At 35.5% G+C, this 21,777-nt stretch overlaps 4 protein-coding genes and 1 pseudogene across 4 annotated transcripts; 3 read left to right on the top strand and 2 right to left on the bottom strand.

Annotated features, from left to right (window-relative positions):
• Window positions 1–3,564: 3,564 nt before the first annotated feature.
• LOC126669256 (40S ribosomal protein S3-3-like) lies at window positions 3,565–6,183 on the top strand. Its single transcript, XM_050362675.2, has 6 exons — window positions 3,565–3,740; window positions 3,828–3,975; window positions 4,057–4,228; window positions 5,488–5,542; window positions 5,655–5,786; window positions 5,877–6,183. Exons 1-6 carry the CDS (start codon window positions 3,708–3,710, stop codon window positions 6,042–6,044), a joined length of 708 nt encoding a protein of 235 aa, XP_050218632.1. The 5' UTR covers window positions 3,565–3,707; the 3' UTR covers window positions 6,045–6,183.
• Window positions 6,184–6,936: 753 nt separating this feature from the next.
• On the top strand, window positions 6,937–9,882 carry LOC126669022 (replication protein A 70 kDa DNA-binding subunit A-like; annotated as a pseudogene).
• A 1,415-nt stretch (window positions 9,883–11,297) lies between these two features.
• Window positions 11,298–14,215, top strand: LOC126669021 (replication protein A 70 kDa DNA-binding subunit A). The gene is made up of 2 exons (XM_050362299.2): window positions 11,298–11,718; window positions 12,307–14,215. Exons 1-2 carry the CDS (start codon window positions 11,459–11,461, stop codon window positions 14,057–14,059), a joined length of 2,013 nt encoding a protein of 670 aa, XP_050218256.1. The 5' UTR covers window positions 11,298–11,458; the 3' UTR covers window positions 14,060–14,215.
• Window positions 14,216–14,339: 124 nt separating this feature from the next.
• On the bottom strand, window positions 14,340–14,897 carry LOC126669025 (uncharacterized). Its single transcript, XM_050362302.2, has one exon. The coding sequence runs from the start codon at window positions 14,806–14,808 to the stop codon at window positions 14,449–14,451; it is 360 nt and encodes a 119-aa protein (XP_050218259.1). The 5' UTR covers window positions 14,809–14,897; the 3' UTR covers window positions 14,340–14,448.
• A 1,769-nt stretch (window positions 14,898–16,666) lies between these two features.
• LOC126669019 (mechanosensitive ion channel protein 10-like) lies at window positions 16,667–19,896 on the bottom strand. Its single transcript, XM_050362297.2, has 5 exons — window positions 18,409–19,896; window positions 18,204–18,327; window positions 17,672–17,965; window positions 17,401–17,603; window positions 16,667–17,199 (listed from the first exon to the last, which is right to left on the bottom strand). The coding sequence occupies exons 1-5, from the start codon at window positions 19,794–19,796 to the stop codon at window positions 16,935–16,937; spliced, it is 2,274 nt and encodes a 757-aa protein (XP_050218254.1). The 5' UTR covers window positions 19,797–19,896; the 3' UTR covers window positions 16,667–16,934.
• Window positions 19,897–21,777: the final 1,881 nt, after the last annotated feature.

Below are 21,777 nucleotides of genomic sequence, written 5' to 3' on the forward strand. Positions count from 1 at the left end.
ATAACTTTCAATACCACCATGGTTGTAATACCCTTAGAATTAATAACCTCATATTTGCTGATGATTTATTATTGTTCTGTGCTGGCAATTTGAATTCTGTTGGTTATCTTATGGAAAAAATGAATGGTTTTAAGTCCATGTCTGGTCTTCAAGTCAATATAAGTAAGAGTCAGCTTTTTTGCTGTAATGTGGAGGATTCTGTTAAGAGTGAAATGCTAAATATTCTAGGCTTCAAGGAAGGTATTCTCCCCCTCAGATATTTGGGAATCCCTTTAATTTCCTCTAGGCTTTCTAAAGAGGATTGCAAGGGCATCACTAGCAAGATCACTAGTAGGATTCACAGTTGGACTAGCAGGGCTCTCTCGTATGCAGGAAGAATTCAGCTCATTAACGCTGTTTTGATGAGCATGCACATCTTTTGGGCCTCTATCCTGATCCTTCCTAAAAGTGTCATTAGGGAAATTCAAAGAATTTGTTCTAGGTTTCTTTGGTCTGGAAAAGATGAGGGCAGGTATAGTGCCATGGTTTCCTGGAAAGAGATTTCAAAGTTGAAAAGTGAGGGAGGTTTAGGTGTTAAGGACATCTACACTTGGAACAAAGCTGCAATCATGAAGCACATTTGGCAAATTTATAACAATCCTGAATCCTTATGGGTAAGATGGATTAAGTGCAATAAGCTGAAGAGAACCAGTTTATGGGGTGCAAGAATCAATGACAAATCCAGTTGGATATGGAAAGGTATTCTGAGCATTAGGAATGATGCTAGGAGAGTTTGTGAATTCAGAATTGGAGATGGCAGTAAGACTGATTTTTGGAGGGATCCCTGGATTCAAGGATGTACTATGATGGAGAAATTCCCTAGGGTGAAGATGAGAGAGACTGATATTCCAAAAAACACCTTAGTTGCTGCTCTTTGGAGAAATAACAATTGGGTTTTACCTGACCCAATGGATAGTACAACTGAGGAAGCTTGGGAGAATATTAGAGGATCTATAAATTTGAGAAGGGGAGTAGAAGACACCATTGAGTGGAAAGTCATGAATCATGACAAGTTTTCCATCAACAAAACTTGGAATGTTCTAAGAGATCAGTTTAATCACCAAGACTGGTTTAAAATCATATGGGGAAAGAATTCTATCCCTAGACATAACTTCATCCTGTGGCTTGCAATCAGAGGCAGACTAAAGACTAAAGACAAGTTACATTTGTGGGGTGTGACCCCTGACAATCTTTGTGTCATGTGCAGCAACAATGTTGAAACGATAGAACACTGTCTGTTTAACTGTAATTTAGCTACTGAAGTGTGGAACAAGATGTATCAAGTCTGCAGAATCAACCAGACCATCAGTTCTTGGAGGAGGCTTATCTGCTGGTTCTGCAGAAAGGCTTCCGGGAAAAGTATTCTTTCGAACATTAGAAGAGTAACGTTAGCTGCTGTTACTTACTCTCTGTGGAATGCCAGAAATAGGAAAATTTTCTTAAAAGAAAATAGCACGCCAAGCAGTATAGTGAAGAGGATCAGAGACATCCTTCTTGATAAGTTTAATTCTTATAGCTCCAGTAGTACTCTTAATGATGTTATTAGAGTGATTCAGCATCTTTAATTTCTTTAAGTTGCTTAGTTTTCCTGGTTTGTCTTTGTAGCTAGCCTGAGTTTGCTGTAACAGGTTGTAGCTTGGTTGTATTCTCTTTGATTTCAGTCAATAGAGCTTTTTGGTTGTTTTCTACCAAAAAAAAAAAATGGCAAACTTAGTAAGGCCTCACTTGTTTTATCCTAAAATATTTTCTGATGACTTAACTTCTCAAAAAGTATATTTAATGTGAATTAACTTTTCAAGAAATTCAAATATAAACTCTTTTTTTCTAATAAAGTGTGTGATTCGTTTTGACACACTTGTGAGCGAGAGTGTTTTTGGAGTCCCGATTCGTTCAAGCTTATGATAAAGTTTGATACTATGGCTTATGTAGTTTCGGATGCTAACAGCAGGGTTAAGGTTCAATTTACAGCTTTCTTCAGACATGTGTGGGATCCAGGCGTGTTGGAATGGATGGCTCTACGTTCTGCTATGATCTGGGCTATATCCAGGGGTTGGAAAAAAGTTATTTTTGAGGGGGATGTTTTACAAATACCATTAACTCTAAAGAATACTCACTGCACTGTGACCTATTTGTTTGGATATTATGTATCTCCAACACTCCTTCTTTGATCTTAAAATATGTTATGTTTCAAGATTTTTTTTAATGGAATTGCTCATAGTTTAGCTAAACAATTAGCAGTATATATGCTAGCAAATAAATAGGTATAAAGGTGCAGTTTTAGTTTTTAGGTTGTATTCAATTACTCTTTCTAATAACATTATCCTGTTGAAAAAAACGATAGAATTTGATTAAATAAAATAAATATACTACAAGAGTTCAAATTCTAGTCATAATATCTGGATTAAAAACAAAATTTTATAAGAGTTTTTTAGCTACTAATAAGAGTTACCTAGCAAACTCAAAAATACCTAAATCCAAAAATAGATAAAGATAAATGAGTATAGAAATTACAGACTTAGAATAATTAGAACAAGAAAATTTAAATCTAATAAATCTAAAGATTAAAATAAGTTGTAATTATATAAATTTGTAAAATTTATTTCAACTCACTCGAATGTATCGGAGATGCTGAGAAAAATGCTGGAAAGATGCCGGATAGACGTTGAAGATATTGGGAAGACGCCGGGAAAACTATAAGAAAAAGGACTAATAAAGAGTAAAAAAAGCTTATTTAAGTTAAATAAATCGTAAAAACTGGAGAAAAAACAACAACTTGAGCTAGATCTGTTCATAGGCCGTGTTTGGGCCATGCCCAGTTATAAGCTCAAGTTTGGCTGGAGTCTAGTTTAGTCTTCATATCTTATACTCAACCCGACTCTTAAACTCTATAAATGTGGGTTGAGACTGGACTTTTTTGAATTTACATGAAAAATTTCAAAAAAAAATGAAAGCCCAAATATGCTCGTAAATAGGGGCATTTTTCGGGGTCGGAATCGGGCCGAATTTGAGACACAAAATCAGTATTCAAGCCTCGCCCTAGAAGAACAGGCATGGGCGGACATGTCAAATATTCAAATCCATGATCAGATCTACCTTAAGTTAAGATATACGACGATAGCTATTTGTTATAAACTAAAGAAAATTCAGGACCGGAAGATGGTTTTTGGCCAAAAGATGATCAAAGACCATAAGTAGAATAGAGTAATTGTATAGAAAACTATATCGTATTTATACAAAGAAATTGAAAAAAAAAAAGATTCATCAATACAATTGCTATTTATAAGAAAAACCTATATGGGGATATCACTTGTAACCCAAGTCGGCCCAATAGTCAATCCATACCATTAAAACGCAAATATAGCATTAACTATGGGCGCTGGGGATATCACCTGTAAGCCCAATCTGTAACCCACGTCGGCCCATTAGTAAATCCACACCAATAAAACGCTGCGTTCAATGAGGTTCCCTCGAGGGCAATCCCACTATTTGATATCCAAACCCTAGAATCAACAATAACCGTCGGATCCAAACCCTAGCCAAACATATAAACTCTTCTTATTCTTCATCAAAACCTCCACTTAAGCTAGGGTTAGCATTTGCAGAGCTTCAGCCACCGCAAAAATTTCGTTGCGTATCTGCTAGCTTCGAGCAAAACAACATTATCGAAAATGGCGACAACTCAAATGAGCAAGAAGAGAAAGGTCGCTGTTTCTCTAAGTTATATTTCTTTTTACATATTACTATCGACATTAACAAAAAATAGATCTCATAATTTTTCTTTTGCGCAGTTTATCGCCGACGGAGTTTTCTTCGCTGAGCTTAACGAGGTTTTGACGAGAGAGCTGGCCGAGGATGGATACTCCGGCGTTGAAGTTAGAGTCACTCCTATGCGTACTGAGATTATCATCAGAGCTACGCGTACACAAAACGTTCTCGGTATGAATAATATTTCTTCTTTTATTTTATTTGCGTTTTGTTTCGTTTTTACAATTGAAATTCAATTTGGTTTAATTTTAGGTGAGAAGGGTAGGAGGATTAGGGAGCTGACCTCAGTTGTGCAGAAGAGATTTAAATTTCCTGATAACAGTGTTGAGTTATATGCTGAGAAGGTCAATAACAGAGGTCTTTGCGCTATTGCTCAGGCCGAGTCTCTTCGCTACAAGCTTCTCGGGGGTCTTGCTGTTCGTAGGTATTCATTTCAGATCTTTTTGTTCCTAGTTTCTGTATTTGTGTGTACATTGCCATTGTATTATGTCATCTATTCAAAGCATGTTGGACTTATTTGATAGCCAATTTCGCGTCGGAAGGTGACTACATTAGCTATGTACCTACACTCTGCTTTTATCGGCATGAAAATAGTTAATGCTCATGTTGTTAACGGAGTGGAGGTATATTGTCATAATGTCAATAAAGGTACATTGCCACGATGATCATGTTATGCTTTCTGTTTCTCGAATAATCCATAAAACTGAAATGCCAAAATACAAAGTACAGATTGATTCTTATTTATCGAAAATAATAGTTGAAACTATGATTTTATTCATGTGTTATTTTCAACATAGCTTCCAGTTGGCATTAATCGGTTTCAGTGTTTTTGGAGTTGTTTCTATGCTAGCTCAATGTAGCTTTTTCCTGGATCTCTAGATACTTTTTGAGTTTCTGCAGTTATTTTGTATATTAGCCACCTTGTCATCTATAAAGCAGATTGGTCTATAGATGCCATATTTGTGTCGGAAGTTGACAAGATTTACTGTTATCCTCCGTGACTATTATCCTTGTGAAGCTCTCTGGTATTCATGCTGTAACTGTTGGGAGGATATATTCTTTGTTATCGATTTAAATTTATCGCGTGATTATACTTGTGTGTTATTTTCAATATAGCTTCCAGTTGTTATCAATCTGTTTCAGTTTTTGGACACGTTTCTATGTCAGCTCCATGTCTTTTCCAGGATTTCTAGATCGTTTTTTCTGAGTTTCTGTAGTTATTATGTGTGATGTCCATCATGTCATCTATAAAGCAGATTGGTCTATAGATACCATATTTGTGTCGGAAGTTGACAAGATTTATTGTTGTCCTCCATGACTATCATCTTTATGAAGCCCTCTGGTATTCATGCTGTAACTGTTAGGAGGATATATTCTTTGAAGGCCCGCCCTTATGTATGAATATGAAGATTTCTGAATTGTTGTGTCTTCTTACTGCATCTAAATTTATATAGCTATAAATGGAGGAAACTGGTCATTTAAATAGATACTGGCTTTGATTAAGAGTTAGAAACTTCTTGTGGGGCACCATTTTAAATTTGGTGTTCCTTTTTGGCCGGAGCCCGTTATCAGTTCTAATGTAATATGCATAAGTATTTCAAACATTCTTAATTTTTATGTAGTTCCAAAATTTTGTTAAGCTTGCTTTATTGCGTTCTTATTGATTTTCTTGTAATTATTTAGGGCCTGCTATGGTGTATTGAGGTTTATTATGGAAAGTGGTGCCAAGGGATGTGAGGTCAGTTACCAATCTTTTTATATTATTTGTTTGGATTTGAGGGCCTTTGTGTTCTATTTTTACCCTGTTTGCGGTTGTGTTGGTGACCTAACGCTTTTGGTTTTGTGATCAGGTGATTGTGAGTGGGAAGCTTAGGGCACAGCGTGCAAAATCCATGAAGTTCAAGGATGGATACATGATTTCATCTGGTCAGCCTGTTAAGGATTATATTGACTCTGCCGTGAGACATGTCCTTCTTCGACAGGTGTGTTACAATTGATAGTTTTTCTTAAGGCTTCTATTATGGTTGGTTTGTCTGTCACATCATGCTAATGATTTCTTGATTGTTGCACAGGGAGTCCTTGGTATCAAGGTCAAGATTATGCTCGATTGGGATCCTAAGGGTAAACAGGGCCCAACAACTCCTCTACCTGATGTGGTGATAATCCATCCTGCCAAAGAGGAAGAAGAGTACTTGCGATCCCCAGTGATGGCAACTGAGATTGAGGTTCCGGTTGCTTAAGTAGCTTGGGTTCTTTGTCCTTAATTGATGTTATTATTCGCCTTATTTAGAGTGTTCTACTTTTGCTGTTTGTAATGTGGAGTACACTAGGCTTTTGCACTCTTTGATACCTTTTCCAAATGATACTCAATTTTGTTAATTTTTTTTTGGCTAGAGCAATTGAGTTTTTTTGTCACCATTCACTATTTTATTGAAGTGTTTAGTTGCTGAATGTCTTGTTTTCTTTGTCTAGAACACGCCTTGCCCTTTATTTTCTTTGAAGATTATAAAATATTTCAGTTTATCTGATAACCATCAAAGCTGCTATGTTAAGATGCTAACAATTTCTACAAGTGAATCTTAAAACTTCTGTAACTATAGTAACTGATCCTATTTACTGCCGGGTAATTCTGATTCTTATATGAAGCTACTACGATTGCTCGATACTATTTTTCAACTGCTTATTCTTGAAGGAATTTTTTTTATTTTTTTACAATGTTGCTTTAGTTGTTGTTAGCGCAATGCTTAAGCCAGGTACATGCATTCTACGCATGGGCTAGACCAGTTTTAGAAATTGAATGATGGATAGCTTTGTTATATTATATTTAAACGATATATCCAGTTCCTACGGCCATATTTGGAGAAATAATTACATGAATTTAGTTTGTAATAATGTAGAATTATGAAATTTTTATTTATCTTTGACACATTATAATAGTAAATGTGATAATAAATTAATGCATATTTTTTTTAAGTAGACTCACTTCGCCACATCATCTATGAACTGAGCCAGCTATGCAGGAGTTTATTGTTTATTTGGGATAAATTTAGCAAATGTTGATACCAATCATGACACGTCAAACGACACATCGTACTGTTCAATTGACAAATCGGTCCAACAATTTCATCTTGCAAAAAAAATCACTGGCGCGCTCCACTTCCCTCCAAAATTAACGTTCGTTCTCTTCAAAATCTCCGACCCTCTCAAGTACTAGGTTTGTAAAACATTATCAGAGATCTAAAATTCCGGCACCATTATGCCTTTGAATCTAACGCCAAATGCAATACCCAAGTTAAATCGCGGGGATATAAATTTGAAACCACTCGTTCAGATTTTCGATATAAAGCATGTAGGAACCGTGCAAGGGAGCTACCAGTTCCTCATTTCTGACTCGGTCTCCACTCAGCACGCTATGCTCGCTACTCGACTCAACGACCGAGTTAAAAACGGTTCTGTTAAGAAAGGATCTGTTGTTCAATTGACAGATTACATTTGCAGTGACGTCCAAAATGGCAAGTTAGTTTTCTTAAACCCTTATTTTGCTAATTATAAGTTTCTGATTATTTGGCTGAAATTTTGATTTTAATTTGAATACCGCTCAGATTTTAAGTTCAAGAGCTTGCTTAATGAATTGCTTTTTCCATGTTTAATGAAAATGTGTAGAAGACTAATTAAATAGTGAATGACTTGATTAGCATTGTTTTCAATTATTTAGCTCAAATGGTATAATCGTTGAGCAGCAAACTCCTAGATCGTGGGTTCGATTCCTCCCACAAGCGCTCCCCCTCCTCAAATTATCAAAAAAAAAAAAAAAGAAATGGACCAAATGGTTATAATTTTCATTTGTGCAATTGCTTAAGCTTTAATTCGAAGCATTGATGTGTTTTATGCGAAATTATACATTTTATCAATAGAATTTTTAAGTCTACTGTTTCTCTGAAACTGTACCTTGCGTGCATATCGATATTATAACCTTAAAAATAGATAGAAAAAATGGAAATGATAGGTAATGAAAATGTTTGATTCCTCATATTCTGCCTATCGACATCCACTGCATTTCTTTGTAATTGATAGCAGAAGTGCTGTTTTGTTTTTGTTCTTTCTCATACAGGATTATTATGGTGTTGAACTTGGATACTATAATACGAGATTGTGATATTATTGGAAATCCAGAAATGCTCGCTGACATGAATGCGCATAAGCCATTACCTAATGGCAACTCCGTGCAGCCTGCATGGGCTGGTTATAACAATTTAAGTGGTCCTAGCCGTGGCAACAATGTTCAGAATTTTGAGTCTCCTTTGAGTGCATCAAATCAGGGTTCTCAAAATTCTGGAACCAATCTGCACACTTTTCAGTCTGATTTGAGTGCACAGAATCGGGGGAATAATATGCAGAGCTTCCAGCCAACTGTTCAACCTCCATACCGACCACCTCCACGTTATAGATATCACGGTGCTACTATGAAAAATGAGGCACCAGCATGTATAATTCCTATTGCTGCTTTGAATCCTTATCAGGGGCGGTGGGCAATCAAGGGTAGGGTATCTGTAAAAGGGGATCTTTGTTGCTACAACAATGCTCGAGGAGATGGTAAAGTGTTCTCTTTTGACCTTCTTGACTCTGCTGGAGGGGAAATACGGGTGACCTGTTTCAATGCTGTTGTCGACCGCTTTCATGATGTTATTGAGGTTGGTAGAGTCTATTTGATTTCAAAAGGTAGTTTAAAACTTGTAAATAAGATTATCAACCATTTGAAGAATGAGTGGGAGATATTTTTGGAGGCTAATTCAACTGTGGATCTTTGTCCTGATGAAGACAATTCTATACCAAAACAGCAGCTCTTCTTCAAAACCATTAGTGAAATTGAGATTGTGGAAAACAGTTCCATCCTTGATGATATTGGTATTGTGATATCTGTTAATCCCTCAGTTCCCATCTTGAGAAAGAATGGTAAGGAAACTCACAGCAGAGTTTTGAATCTAAAGGATGCGTCTGGAGAGAGCATTACCTTTTGGGTGATTTCTGCAATAAGGAAGGTCAACAGTTGCAAGAGATTGTTGATTCTGGAGTATTTCCAGTATTAGCTGTTAAAGGAGAGAAGGTTCGGGACTTCGGTGGGAAATCACTGGAGACAATTTATTCTAGTCAGCTCTTCATGAATCCAGATATTCCCGAGGCTGATGGCCTGAAAGATTGGTTTGATACAGGGGGGCACAACTCCGCTTTTGTGTCAATCTCCAAAGATGTTTATCCAGGAGTATCTAAGAATGAGATACGTAAAACTGTGTTTCAAATCAAGCATGAAGGTCTTGGGAGGTCAGAGAGGCCAGATTGGGTAACGGTGAGCGCCATTACCACTTTTGTCAAGACAAGTACATTCTGTTACACAGCTTGCCCATTGATGATTGGAGACAGACAATGCAACAAGAAAGTGACGTTTTCATTAAACTCAAGATGGCATTGTGATAGATGCAATCAGGAATTTGATGAGTGCGACTATAGATATCTACTGCAATTTCAGGTTCAAGACCATACAGGAGTGACTTGGGTAACAGCTTTTCAGGAATCTGGGGAAGAGATATTGGGATTACCAGCAAAGGAATTGTACCGGTTGTACTATGAACTGCAGGATGATACCAAATTCTTAGAAATAATTCGAAGCATACTCTTTCAGCCATTTCTCCTGAGGCTTAAGATCAAAGAGGAAATGTTTGGCGACGAACAAAAGTTGAAGATCATTGCTGTTAAGGCAGACAAGGTGAAGTATTCTTCGGAGAGCAAATACCTGCTTGATTTGATGACTGAATCTCCTAGATATTGAATAATTTGAACCATGGATTACTGATTTTAGCTGATGTTTTCTTGGTTCTTCAGAAATCATTCAAGTGTCGGCAAAGGTCATTTAGATAGATTTTGGGCTTGTTTAAGAGCTAAAAATTTCTTATGGGGCTGTATATCAACATAAAGTTTTGGTTGAAGCACACTGTCAGATATTTTATTTTGCTCAAGTGTTTCAAACATTTGTATTTATTATGCAGTTCCAAAATTTTATTAAGGCATTGGATCATCACATGATCAGTGACCTTTTCTGAAATTTTATTGATATTCATTTCACCCATTTTAGGGTTTGCTGTGGTATATTGAGGTTTATTATGGAAAGTGGTGCTAAGGGGTGTGAGGTTCGTCTCCAGTTCTTTTGTTTGCTTTTGGGATTCAAGGGTGTCTGTCTTGGTGCTGGTAACTAATGCTGTTGGTTTGTGATCAGCTGATTGTCAGTGGGAAGCTCAAGGCACAGCGTGCAAAATCCATGAAGTTGAGATGGATGCATGATTCATAATTTTCATCTGGTTAGCCAGTTAAGGTATATATTCGCTCAATGTTTCTCGAGGCTTCTATTATGGTTGGTTGGTGGGTCATATTTTGCTAATGAATTCTTGATTGTCACCCAGGGGGTTCTGGGCATCAAGAACAAGATTATGAATATGATGCAGGGTCCAGCAACTCCTCTACCTGATTTTGTGACCACGGAATCAAACTTTGAATAGCTATTTTGGCGTCAACTAAAAAAAGAAATTTTATATGATGAATCCAATTTTCATTTTGACCGTGTTATAATTAGGAGTAATTAAATGGTAATCCATCAAGATTCAATTTTTTTTCTTCTCCAAATCGTTCCATCAACTAACCACAAAAAGAATATTCAACCTATGCAATTATCGGCATACAGTTTCATGTTTCCTCTTGGATATATACTTTTTTGCTTACAAAGAGAGGCCAAAGCCAAAAGGCTTAAAAAGCTCTACACATACGAGGGAGCGAGATGCCGATAATATCTTCCATGATGAGATTAGAAACCCCAGCATGCATTCCGTCATAGGTGGTCAGCCCTAGCGCATGGAAAAATTCAAGATTAGCCATCCAATTCGCACAATGGTTACCTTCTCGACCTCTTGGATATATACATATACAAAACTAATGTCCGGACGCGGATGTACATGTGCGTGCACGTTTGAGGCACTTGGCAAGACGACATATCAATCAAATTTTTGCCCTCATCGGCTAAAAATTTATCGTTGCTATTCATAAATTAACCGATTTAACCAAAATCAAATTAATATAATATTTTAATTTTTAATCGAATTAACTGAAATCGAAATTGAACTGCTAAGTTAGTCGATTATTATGGTTAGTCTGATTGAACTGATAAAATACAAAGAACAATTATTAAAAAAATATATTTTTAATTAATAATTCGGTACTTTTAACTGTTACCAAATCTTAAGAATTACTTAATCTAATCAAACCACAGAACAAATATGTTATTTGAAAATCTTCAATATTTATTGACCCCCTAGTTGTGGTCAACACACGAGATGGTAATACGATTAGCCGCTATAAACTTCTTGTTGCAATCATGTGATAGCAAACGGCATGTCGTAAAATTTATAAAAGTAGCTTCTTCCATAATTCAAGGTGATAAAATTAAATAAAAAATAAAAAACCGGTACCACGATTTCCTCTTGCAAAATAAGACCCTCGCGCGTTCTATTTCCCCTCCAAAATTAATCTCTCACTCGTCTCTTAAAAAATCTCCAAATCCCTCCACTTCTAGGTTTACAGAACATTTTCAGAGATCTAAAATTCCGGCACAATGCGTTTAAATCTAACGCCAAACGCTATATCCATGATGAACGGCGGCGATTTAAACTTGAAACCGCTCGTTCAGGTTCTCGATATAAAGCAACTAGGAGGCGCGCAAGAGAGGTACCGTTTGCTTATCTCTGACTCGGTCTCCACTCATCACGCTATGCTCGGTACTCAACTCAACGACCTAGTTAGAAACAGTCTTGTTAAGAAAGGATCTGTCATTCAATTGGTCGAGTACATTTGCAGCGACGTCCAAAATCGCAAGTCAGTTTTCTTAAACCTTTTATTTTGCTATTCATTATGAGTTTTTGTTTGTTTGGCTGAATTTTGGATTTTTATTTGAATATCGCTCAGATTTTAAGTTCAAGAGCTTAATCTACTTTTAATATATTTATAAGGACTAAATGTGTATGTTATTTGTTCAGTTTTGAGTCTCAAATTTAACTTAATTGCTCTGCGGTAATTAAAGAAAATGTGTAGAACGCTGATTAAATAGTGAATGCCTTTATCTCCAGGTTAAGTTTTATATCACTTGATTAGCATTTGTTTATTAAAGAGAAATGAAATGGTTATGATTTTTACTTATGGAATTGTTTAAGCTCCAATTCGAAGCGATGATGTATTTTATGCGGAATTATATATTATAAATTAGAATTTGCAAGGTTACTGTTTCTATGAAACTGCATTTTGTGGTGGTTTATATTATAACCTTAAAATTATAAAGAATTAATAAAACTAAGATGTAGTGAAAATGTTGTTTCTCGAGGAATGATAAATATTCTTCATAATCTTGCACTCCTGTAGTTGTTGATAGTAGTGTGTTCTGTTTTGTTTCTGTTCTTTCTCATACAGGATTATTGTGGTGTTGAACTTGGTAACTCTAGAGTCGGATTATGATACTATTGGAAATCCAAAAATGCTTGCTGATATAAATCCGCAGAAGCCATTTCCTAGTGGAAACTCTGTACAATCTGCATGGGCTGGTTATAACAATTCAAGTGGCCCTAGCCGTGGCAACAATGTTCAGAATTTTGAGTCTCCTTTGAGGGCGTCAAATCAGGGCTCTAGTATGCATAGTTTCCGACCAGCTATGACCTCTCCAAATTCTGGAAATAATGTGCAAACTTATCGGTCTAATTTCAGTGCACAAAATCGTGGGAATAATATGCAGAGTTTCCAGCCAACTGTTCAACCTCCATATCAACCACCTCCAATTTATAAAAATCACGGTGCTATTATGAAAAATGAGGCACCAGCACGTATAATTCCTATTGCTGCTTTGAATCCTTATCAGGGGCGGTGGGCTATCAAGGCTAGGGTAACTGCAAAAGGGGATCTGCGTCGCTACAACAATGCTCGAGGAGATGGTAAAGTGTTCTCTTTTGACCTTCTTGACTCTGATGGAGGGGAAATACGGGTGACCTGTTTCAATGCTGTTGTTGACCGCTTTCATGAAGTTATTGAGGTTGGTAGAGTTTATTTGATTTCAAAAGGTAGTTTAAAACCTGCACAGAAGAATTTTAACCATTTGAAGAATGAGTGGGAGATATTTTTGGAGGCCACTTCAGATGTGGATCTTTGTCCCGATGAAGACAATTCCATACCACAACAGCAGTTCGCCTTTAAACCCATTAGTGAAATTGAGATTGTAGAAAACAATACCATCCTTGATGTTATAGGTATTGTGATATCTGTTAACCCTTCAGTTCCTATCTTGAGAAAGAATGGTATGGAAACTCAGAGAAGAATTTTGAATCTGAAGGATGCGTCTGGCAAGAGCATTGAGCTGACCCTTTGGGGCGATTTCTGCAATAAGGAAGGTCAACAGCTGCAGGAGATTGTCGATTCTGGAGTTTTCCCAGTTTTAGCTGTCAAAGCAGCGAAGGTTAGCGACTTCAGTGGAAAATCACTAGGGACAATTTCTTCTACTCAGCTTGTCATTAATCCAGATATTCCTGAGGCTCATGGCCTGAAAGATTGGTTTGATCTAGGGGGACAAAACTCTGCTTCTGTGTCAATCTCCAGAGATGTTTTGCCAGGAGTATCTAAGAATGAGATACGTAAAACTGTTTCTCAAATCAAGCATGAAGGTCTCGGGAGGTCGGATAAGCCAGATTGGGTCACAGTGAGTGCGAGAATCACTTTTGTCAAAACAGATACATTCTGTTACACAGCTTGCCCATTGATGATTGGAGACAGACAATGCAACAAGAAAGTGACAAGTTCAGGAAACTCAAGATGGCAATGTGATAGATGCAATCAGGAATTTGATGAATGCGATTATCGATATCTTCTTCAGGTTCAGGTTCAAGACCATACTGGATTGACTTGGGTAACAGCTTTCCAGGAATCTGGGGAGGAGATATTGGGTTTACCAGCAAAGGAGTTATACCAGATGAAGTATGAGCTGCAGGACGATACCAAATTCTCCGATATAATGCGAAGCAGACTCTTTCAGCAATTTCTGTTGAAGCTTAAGATCAAAGAGGAAATGTACGGCGATGAACAAAGAGTAAAGATCACTGTTGTTAAGGCAGACAAAGTGAATTATTCTTCAGAGAGCAGATACCTGCTTGATTTGATTACTAAATCTCCTAGATATTGAGTAATTTGAACCATGAATTACTGATTTTAGCTGCAGTTTTCTTGGTTCTTCAGAAGTCATTCGAGTCTCAACTAAGCTAACACGCAATTTATTGTTTAGTGATTCCATCAACATTGCAGAGATACACATTGATATTTAGATTCATATATTCTCCCATCACCATTCAGTCATATTTTACTTTAATGATATTATAGTTTACTTGCAGGGTGTTATTGTTATTGAATTGTTGAATTCACAGGTTTTGAGGTCGAATCACAGACAGAAACAACATAAGCGACGATTCAAGACAAACATGGAAATGAAGGTTTTTATATCAGGAAATACATGAAAGAGTTTCGCACAACATAAATAGTTAACCAATTACAAGAAATAGAATTCTTTGACTACATTCAAGTCCTCTTTACAGGGTCGAAATTGGAAACACCAATTATAGCACCGATAATAGCAGTGAGAACAACGCCACCAGCAGCAATGCTAAGCAAGAAGTTCTTGAGAGATGGAGAAACAGCAGCTTCAGCAGCCTCTGGAGCCACCATGGAAGCAGTGAGTGCAGCTGCTGTCAACCCGGTAAGTGCCTTTTCCTTGAATGAAGAAGCTTTCACTTGAAATTTCCCATTTGATTTCAATGCCACCAAAACCTTGGATTGTCTCACCGGCAATGGCTTGAAGAAAGTCTCTGAACTTGGAATTCTCTTCTGGCTAGCAGAAGTTATTGGCATAGCCATTGAAATAGCTGAAGTTGAGGCCATTTCTTTCTTCAAACTTTTAGTTCTCTTCTCTCTGTGGATTTTGACTGACAAAATTGGGAAGATGGTATATTATTAAGGCTGTGTTTTGGAGAGGATGAAATGAGAGGTGGAAATTTGAGATATGTGGTAGGACTTGTCATCTTGATCTCTGTCCTATGTGGCAGCATCTCCATTAGGGATTCATAGATAAGGTTATCTAATTGGTCCAATCACCATCATGTTTTATATATGGGAGAGCCTTCTAAATTTAAAACTTACTTGTTAGGTAGTTTTGGGCCTTTTGAGTGAGTTTTGGATTTGTTTTGCAAACCACTAACTAGAAGTCATTCTAGCCCACTAATCCTCTAGTTTGAAACCATTGTACTCAATGAGACACGCCTCTTCCTTTATCCTGAAAACTTAGCTCAACAAGATATGCGATGCCAGAAAAAAAAATCAACCACAAAGTTGGGGTTGAGAACTAGGGGTGTCAAACGGGTTGGCGGGTCGTATTCGTATCGGGTCGACTTACTCTGTTGACAGATAAGGATTGGCACAAGCACGATCCATTTACCTAATTATGTTAAAATTTTCAAGTTTAGCACTACACGGATTTTGAACTGAGTGACACGACACGACACGATACGATTATCACGTTAAGATAAACATATAACACGATTAATATAATTGCACGACTAACACGATCCACTAAACATTTAAAAACATTTAGACCTTATAATATAATTTTAACTTCAAATGTATTATTTAATACACCAAGTATAAATTTAAATACAATTAATTTTATTTATATATTTATATAATTAGATTTAATTAATTAATAATTTCATTTTTAATTTTATAAATTAAAAATATTTTATTCCTATATTATTAAATAATATAATTTGTAAACGGATTAGGCGGGTTAGATGGGTTGGCGAGTCAACTGGTGACACGACCCATTTATTTCGTGTCATAAACGGGTTGATACATTTTCAACACAAATCTGCTAAATCTCAACCCGGATTCAGCAAATTGATGTGTAAGGCGAATTGTGTTACTATGTCAAATTTACGTGTTCAGCAATATCTGGAACCACCATGGAAGATTGTCAAATCTGCTAAAAAAAGAGCTCGTATTTTAAATCGTCAAAATATACAGAACTATATATACATCTATACTATATATAAAAGCACGGATGGGGGGGGGACATGCAAATTTACTGAGTAATCCTTTTCAGTTTATTACTAAATAAAGGTTTTATAGTAATTAACTAATTAGTTATTTAATTAATCACTATTATAATTAAAGTCCTAATTATAATAGGTAGTTAAATTATCTCCAATTTAGTTTTTAGTATGTAAAAAATAACTAAATTGTCTCCAAATTAGTAGGAATACATATCTTTTAGTTTGATTGAACTATAAAATTAAAATATTGTATTTGATCAATATATTATTATTTAAATTTCTATCTTATTATTTTTAAAAATAGAAATTAATAAAATTAAGTTAATTATTTAATTATGGTTATTATAAAACCAAAAAAAGAATAAATTCAGTATGAAAAAAAAATTATAACCAAATATATTATATTTATTCTTACAAAAATTCTTAACTAATTTAATATTAATTATAAATAAAAAAATTGATATAATTATGCTAAATTTACTAATATGTTCATTGACGAGTTACGTTACGAGCCACGTGCATAGCACGTAATGCGAAACTAGTATATATATATATATATATATATATATATATATATATATATATATATATATATATATATATATATTGTAATTTACCCTATTGTTATTAATCAAAAGAAAAGAAAAAGACTAATCAGAGAGGACATGAAATTGAAGTATTGTCAATGCAAATTATCCAAAAGATTACCCACTTTAATTTTTCAATTTTTATTGGCTCCAAAATAAACAACAAAATCCATGTTTTGCTTTTGCCACCCCTTTCAGGATAGTCCTAACATATACCTATCCAAATTCTATGTATGATTTCCATCTTCCTAGTATAGCAACATTCACTATATCTATGCTTTAAAACCTGTTTTACAATACCAGAAACCAAGTGTTTGACAAGCATAATGGAAATGCATGCAGCAGACAGCAGTAGTTTCTGTAAGACTAACTGTCATCTTGCAAGAGGTGGAACGGCTGAACCCGTAGAAGTAACACGAACTTCTTGAGGAAGAAGATGATATTTTATGCCGAGCTCTTCAAAATATTTTTTCAACTCTAAAACCAGATCAGATCTTCGGTTGCCCCTATCTGTAGCAATCTGGAAGTTTATGGTGTGATTAACATAGAGAGCTATTCTCATTTTGTTCACATTTTCTATCTCCTTAACCTGAAAACTGAAGTTAGGACGCCAGTGCTGAGGTTTACTCTCCAAGTACCTGAAATTTTCAGAATAAGATCGTCAATTCAGAAAGAAGGTCATAGCACTTGAATTTCTCGAGTTCTTTCAACGTTTTGTTAAAGTTTCCGAAAATGCTTTTGAAACACTAAAATACAATATTAATAACCTAATCTCGTTAATATGTGCATTTCTCATTTCAGAATTTTTGTTTATGCTTTGCATAGTTTTAAAGCAATACCCTTTTATCTTAGATTTAAGAGCTCCAATAGTATCAATTGAAGTGGAAACATCAACAGCAAACTCTATAGAATCACTCATTTCGGGGCTCCGGTAGAAGTTGCTGATGGGTTTCGTAGCTAAAACTGAATTCGGATAGAATATCTTCTCGTTATCATATCTCAGAAAGACTGTTGTTAAAATGTTCATCTCTTCAACAATCATCTGCAACATTACCAATGTGTCAACCCACATGTGATTAGTACTTAATCTATGATTAATTAAGAACTTACTTGAACTCCGTCAATGACACAGCGATCACCAACATCAAATGGATGCATCACAAACACGAATATGATGGCTTCAAATACTGTTTTTGCCGTGTTACTGAACATGAATGCAACCAGTAAGAATTGAGATGAAATGAAGACGAGAATTTTTGTTGTTAAAACTCTCAGCATAATTAACCACACAATTATCATTATAACTACAACAATTGCTGAAACCAGCTTATTTAATTCCTGAATGGCTGTTTTAGTATCATTTAAAGAATGAGCCAATGCCTTGCGTTCATTGTAAACATTCACCTGCAAATAAACCAGGACTACAATGTCACAAACCAATAGTTTTTTGCTACATATATAAACAATGTCATCTACTCTAACTTATATTTTTCGGGTCAAAACCATGAGTTGTACCAAATATTTGACCTATGTTTCAAATGGATACTAAGACTTCAATTAGTATCAAAAAGATACAAAAAAATTGAGCTTTTTTAAGCAGAAACACTGAACTTGAAACATATATAAGAAAAAAGGATCTAACCAGCCAATTTTTGAGAGCTGATCTCTTAATCTTTCTAGTTTCTGTTGCTCCTTCAAACAGAGGGATAACATTGTTCACCTCCTCCTTTTTCATGAACCGCAAGAGATCATCTTCATCAATGTACCTACATCCCATTAAACAAACAAAAAGTAAGAACAAATTAACATATAGAGAATTTCATTTAAGCAAATATATATTTTCTCACTTGCATCCAGGCTTGGCAACATTTCTGAAAATCTTATAGGCAGCAGCTTTTGCTTCCCACTCACTTGTAATCTCTTCACCCTGCTTCTGCTCACTCTCCTCGTCGTCGCTCTGATCAAGCGCGTTGGAGAGCGTGGACAATCCCGTTCCGGTGATCACATCAATCAACCCTCTCATAGTCCAAGCAGAAATCTTCCCATGTTTCATTCTCTTAAGCTTATCAACATCAATCACCTCCTCTTTATTCTTCTCTTCACTTTGATTCTTTACATTATTAAAACTCAACTGCCCCGGCATTGTTTTACTGGCGCCTACTCTCTCGGCCATTTCCATTAGAGGAGGCCCCGAAAGCGTTTTAAGAACATACTGATGAAAGATTGATTCTTGAATTCTGTCAAAGAATCTATTGACATGAAAAGAAGAAGCTAGTAATTTGATTAACAAAGTTTTTATCAGCCATATTGCAGATCCAATCAGACAAGAAGCTAGAGTTCGAGTAATGTAATTTAGAACGTCGGAAGTGAATTCGGATCGTTTAACTCCGCGATCAAACAATAAACCCCAAGCTAGAAGAACTAAACCCAGCCAAACTACAGCTTGAACACTCTTTTTCAATCCGTATACGAAGTAAAGAACTTTCTTCTTAAGCAAAAAATTCATTTCAATCAACAGAACCAAAGTATTTATAAACCACTCTATCACCAATCTACCACAAAAGATTACTAAAATTAACACGCACCATTTCCATATTTGCAAGCTCCAAATTGAAACATTCACCAATTTTTCAACAGTCAAACTTGCAATTAACAGCCCCAGAAAGCAAATAAATATGGTAAATTCAAACAAGTGCAATATTTTCCATTTCTTACCAAATTTTTTAGCCACTTTAAGACTTGCAGTCTTGTAAACCTCCTCATCTTCTTCGTCCTCCTCTATTCCTGGAGATCCAATCAATGGCGTTTTCGGAGTAACTGGACCCGATTTCAAGTGACTTTTTGGGGTTGATGTACTAATTCTATGACTTGGTGAAGCAACATTTGGTGATTTTCTGTAAGGAGAAGTTGAATTATTATATAATCTATACTTTTCTTCTTTTAACTCTGCATGATCATTTGCATACGACGGCTCTATGAATCTTGATTTCGGCTTAGAAAATTCAGACCGAGCAAAAGATTTTCTTCTTGCAACAGATTCAGTAGGAATTCTCGGTGGCTTGTTGTGAGTTGGAGTTGAAACTGGGGTTTGCGGCTTTGAAGAAGAAGCAGGATTTGATGTTTGGATTCTCAAGTTTTGATTTCTTAACGGTGATAGTTCAAGATTCCGATCATTTTGAGGAGAACCGGTTGAGATTTGAAGAACAATATCATCTGCTCTTCCTTTCTTCTCCATTTCAAACCCTAATCTTGAAGAAAATCCCACTAAATTTCCATTTCTTTCATGCTTTCTTGATTCTAACTTGAGGAACAAGCAAAGAAATAAAGAGACTGTCCCCGAACCAATGGGGGTTGGTCCAAGTGGTAAGCGGCTTGTTATCGCTTAAATAAGGTCTCGGGTTCGAGTCCTTGTGAATGCAGAAAATTCTTATTGGCAGACTCACCCACCATGCCAGGTGCGTGACACGGGTCGGATCCGAATTAGTCAGGTCGAAGCCTTAGAAACCGGATGGGCTTACCAAAAAAAAGAGACTGTCCCCGAAAGAAATCAAAACTCAGAAGAAAAAAAACAGAACTCCGTTAGTGTTTAAACAATGTCGGCGACACAGTGGACGGCTCCGGCTGGTTGGCGCTGCAATTAGTTGACTACCGAAAGCTGCTGCTGCGGGTGATGATGGTGGTGAGTACACATGTACGAGACGAAACACTAACTAATGCACTAATTACCTGGGAAAATAATATATTTAGAATAGATGTAGTAGTGGGATCTGGTAAGAAATTAAGAATGATTATGGCATTAGATGTCAGCAATAAATATATTTTTAATATCAGTTGCGGGCATGATAATGGCGGTGCAGGAAATGATATATACATGCACTTTTATATCTCTATGTAAATATATTACGAAAAAGGGCTTGGTTCTTGAATGTGAGTAGCAAATTTTGTCGGGTATGTGAGGGTGGTATAGGGAAGTAAATGTTTTATTGGTGTGTCATGTATAGACAGAGGAAAATTATACAATGCAGCCATTAATATTATGTCATTTGTGCAATAAATTAATACAGTAATATATTAGCCATATGAAATTTATAAATAATTAAAAAATAAATAAATAAAAAAGTCTCTGTCGCAAATGCTAATTGTAAATATGACATGCCACAACCATTTTTTTTTAACAATTGGAAAAGGGGAAGCGGGAAGCGTTTGTGAGAGGATTTGAATTCACGACCTAACAGTTTGCTGCACAACGCTTATACCGTTTGAGTTATAACTCATTAATACCATTGTATGGGCTAAACACTTATAGATAATTAATGACTTAAGTGACAATTTATTCTTTCAATTTGCAAATGATTTTAATTTTTTTGGAACATAGCTTGTTTTTGTCAATTTATTTCATTTTTATGTTTAATTTAACATGTGCTTTCTTAAATCTGATAATATTTTATTATACTAAAAAAGGATAAATTGATTAAAAAAAATTATAACTAAAATTGATTATGAAAATAAAATATGTGCTAATGGATCATTGCTCTCAAGTTGAGGAGCAAATTACCACTTAAAGGCTAATCAGGATTTAAGTTTTGCATGATTAACACATTTTTTATTAACACATATATTAAAAGTGATTAGGTAATGAGTTTGTATGATAAGTAGCTAGAAGTTGTTTTCTCATGAGAAGAAAAGTGCAAACAAACAAAAACAAAGTACTAATTGTGGGAATAATTAAATATAGAAAACGTGATTGAAGTTTTTTTTGTTTATTTAATTTATTCTTTTCTCTGTTTTTGGTTGAATATCATCATGTTCCTACTATACGTTGGTTCTTTATTGGAGCAACCAAAAGAACTACTGCTTGCTTTAAAAAAGTAATTCCTAACAATTAAATAGGAAAATTTGACGGTCGTGAATATTAAGAACGTGTTCCTACTACGTTCTTTTTGTTTGATTGAACCAATTATTCAATTTCAGGCGTTGATTTTAGAGATGTGAACAGTTATGTCATAAGAGATAGAAAATTTTATAGTATATTTTTTTTTTTTAAAATGAAAAAATTATAATGTAAAGGGTCCTCAGGAACACGAGAGGATTTTGATCATTGAATTTCGTAAATATATTGGAATTGTCAAATATCGAACTCGAAATATAAACTCTAACTTTGTATATAAACTCTAATTTCATATATAGAACCTAAAATTCATCCAAGCAAAAAATCA

The sequence above is a fragment of the Mercurialis annua genome, linkage group LG2 (genome assembly GCF_937616625.2).
Source record: "Mercurialis annua linkage group LG2, ddMerAnnu1.2, whole genome shotgun sequence".
In the NCBI taxonomy this organism is placed as follows: Eukaryota; Viridiplantae; Streptophyta; class Magnoliopsida; order Malpighiales; family Euphorbiaceae; genus Mercurialis; species Mercurialis annua.

Coding starts and splice junctions, on each gene's coding strand:
- LOC126669019 (XM_050362297.2), bottom strand. CDS start 19,796: ATGGAGAAGAAAGGAAGAGCAGATGATATTGTTCTTCAAATCTCAACC. Junction 18,328..18,408: donor GTTGCCAAGCCTGGATGCAA/GTGAGAAAATAT, acceptor AATGGGATGTAG/GTACATTGATGAAGATGATC. Junction 17,966..18,203: donor CAGCTCTCAAAAATTGGCTG/GTTAGATCCTTT, acceptor GTTTATTTGCAG/GTGAATGTTTACAATGAACG.
- LOC126669021 (XM_050362299.2), top strand. CDS start 11,459: ATGCGTTTAAATCTAACGCCAAACGCTATATCCATGATGAACGGCGGC. Junction 11,719..12,306: donor AGCGACGTCCAAAATCGCAA/GTCAGTTTTCTT, acceptor TTTCTCATACAG/GATTATTGTGGTGTTGAACT.
- LOC126669256 (XM_050362675.2), top strand. CDS start 3,708: ATGGCGACAACTCAAATGAGCAAGAAGAGAAAG. Junction 3,741..3,827: donor AAATGAGCAAGAAGAGAAAG/GTCGCTGTTTCT, acceptor TCTTTTGCGCAG/TTTATCGCCGACGGAGTTTT. Junction 3,976..4,056: donor GCGTACACAAAACGTTCTCG/GTATGAATAATA, acceptor GTTTAATTTTAG/GTGAGAAGGGTAGGAGGATT.
- LOC126669025 (XM_050362302.2), bottom strand. CDS start 14,808: ATGGCCTCAACTTCAGCTATTTCAATGGCTATGCCAATAACTTCTGCT.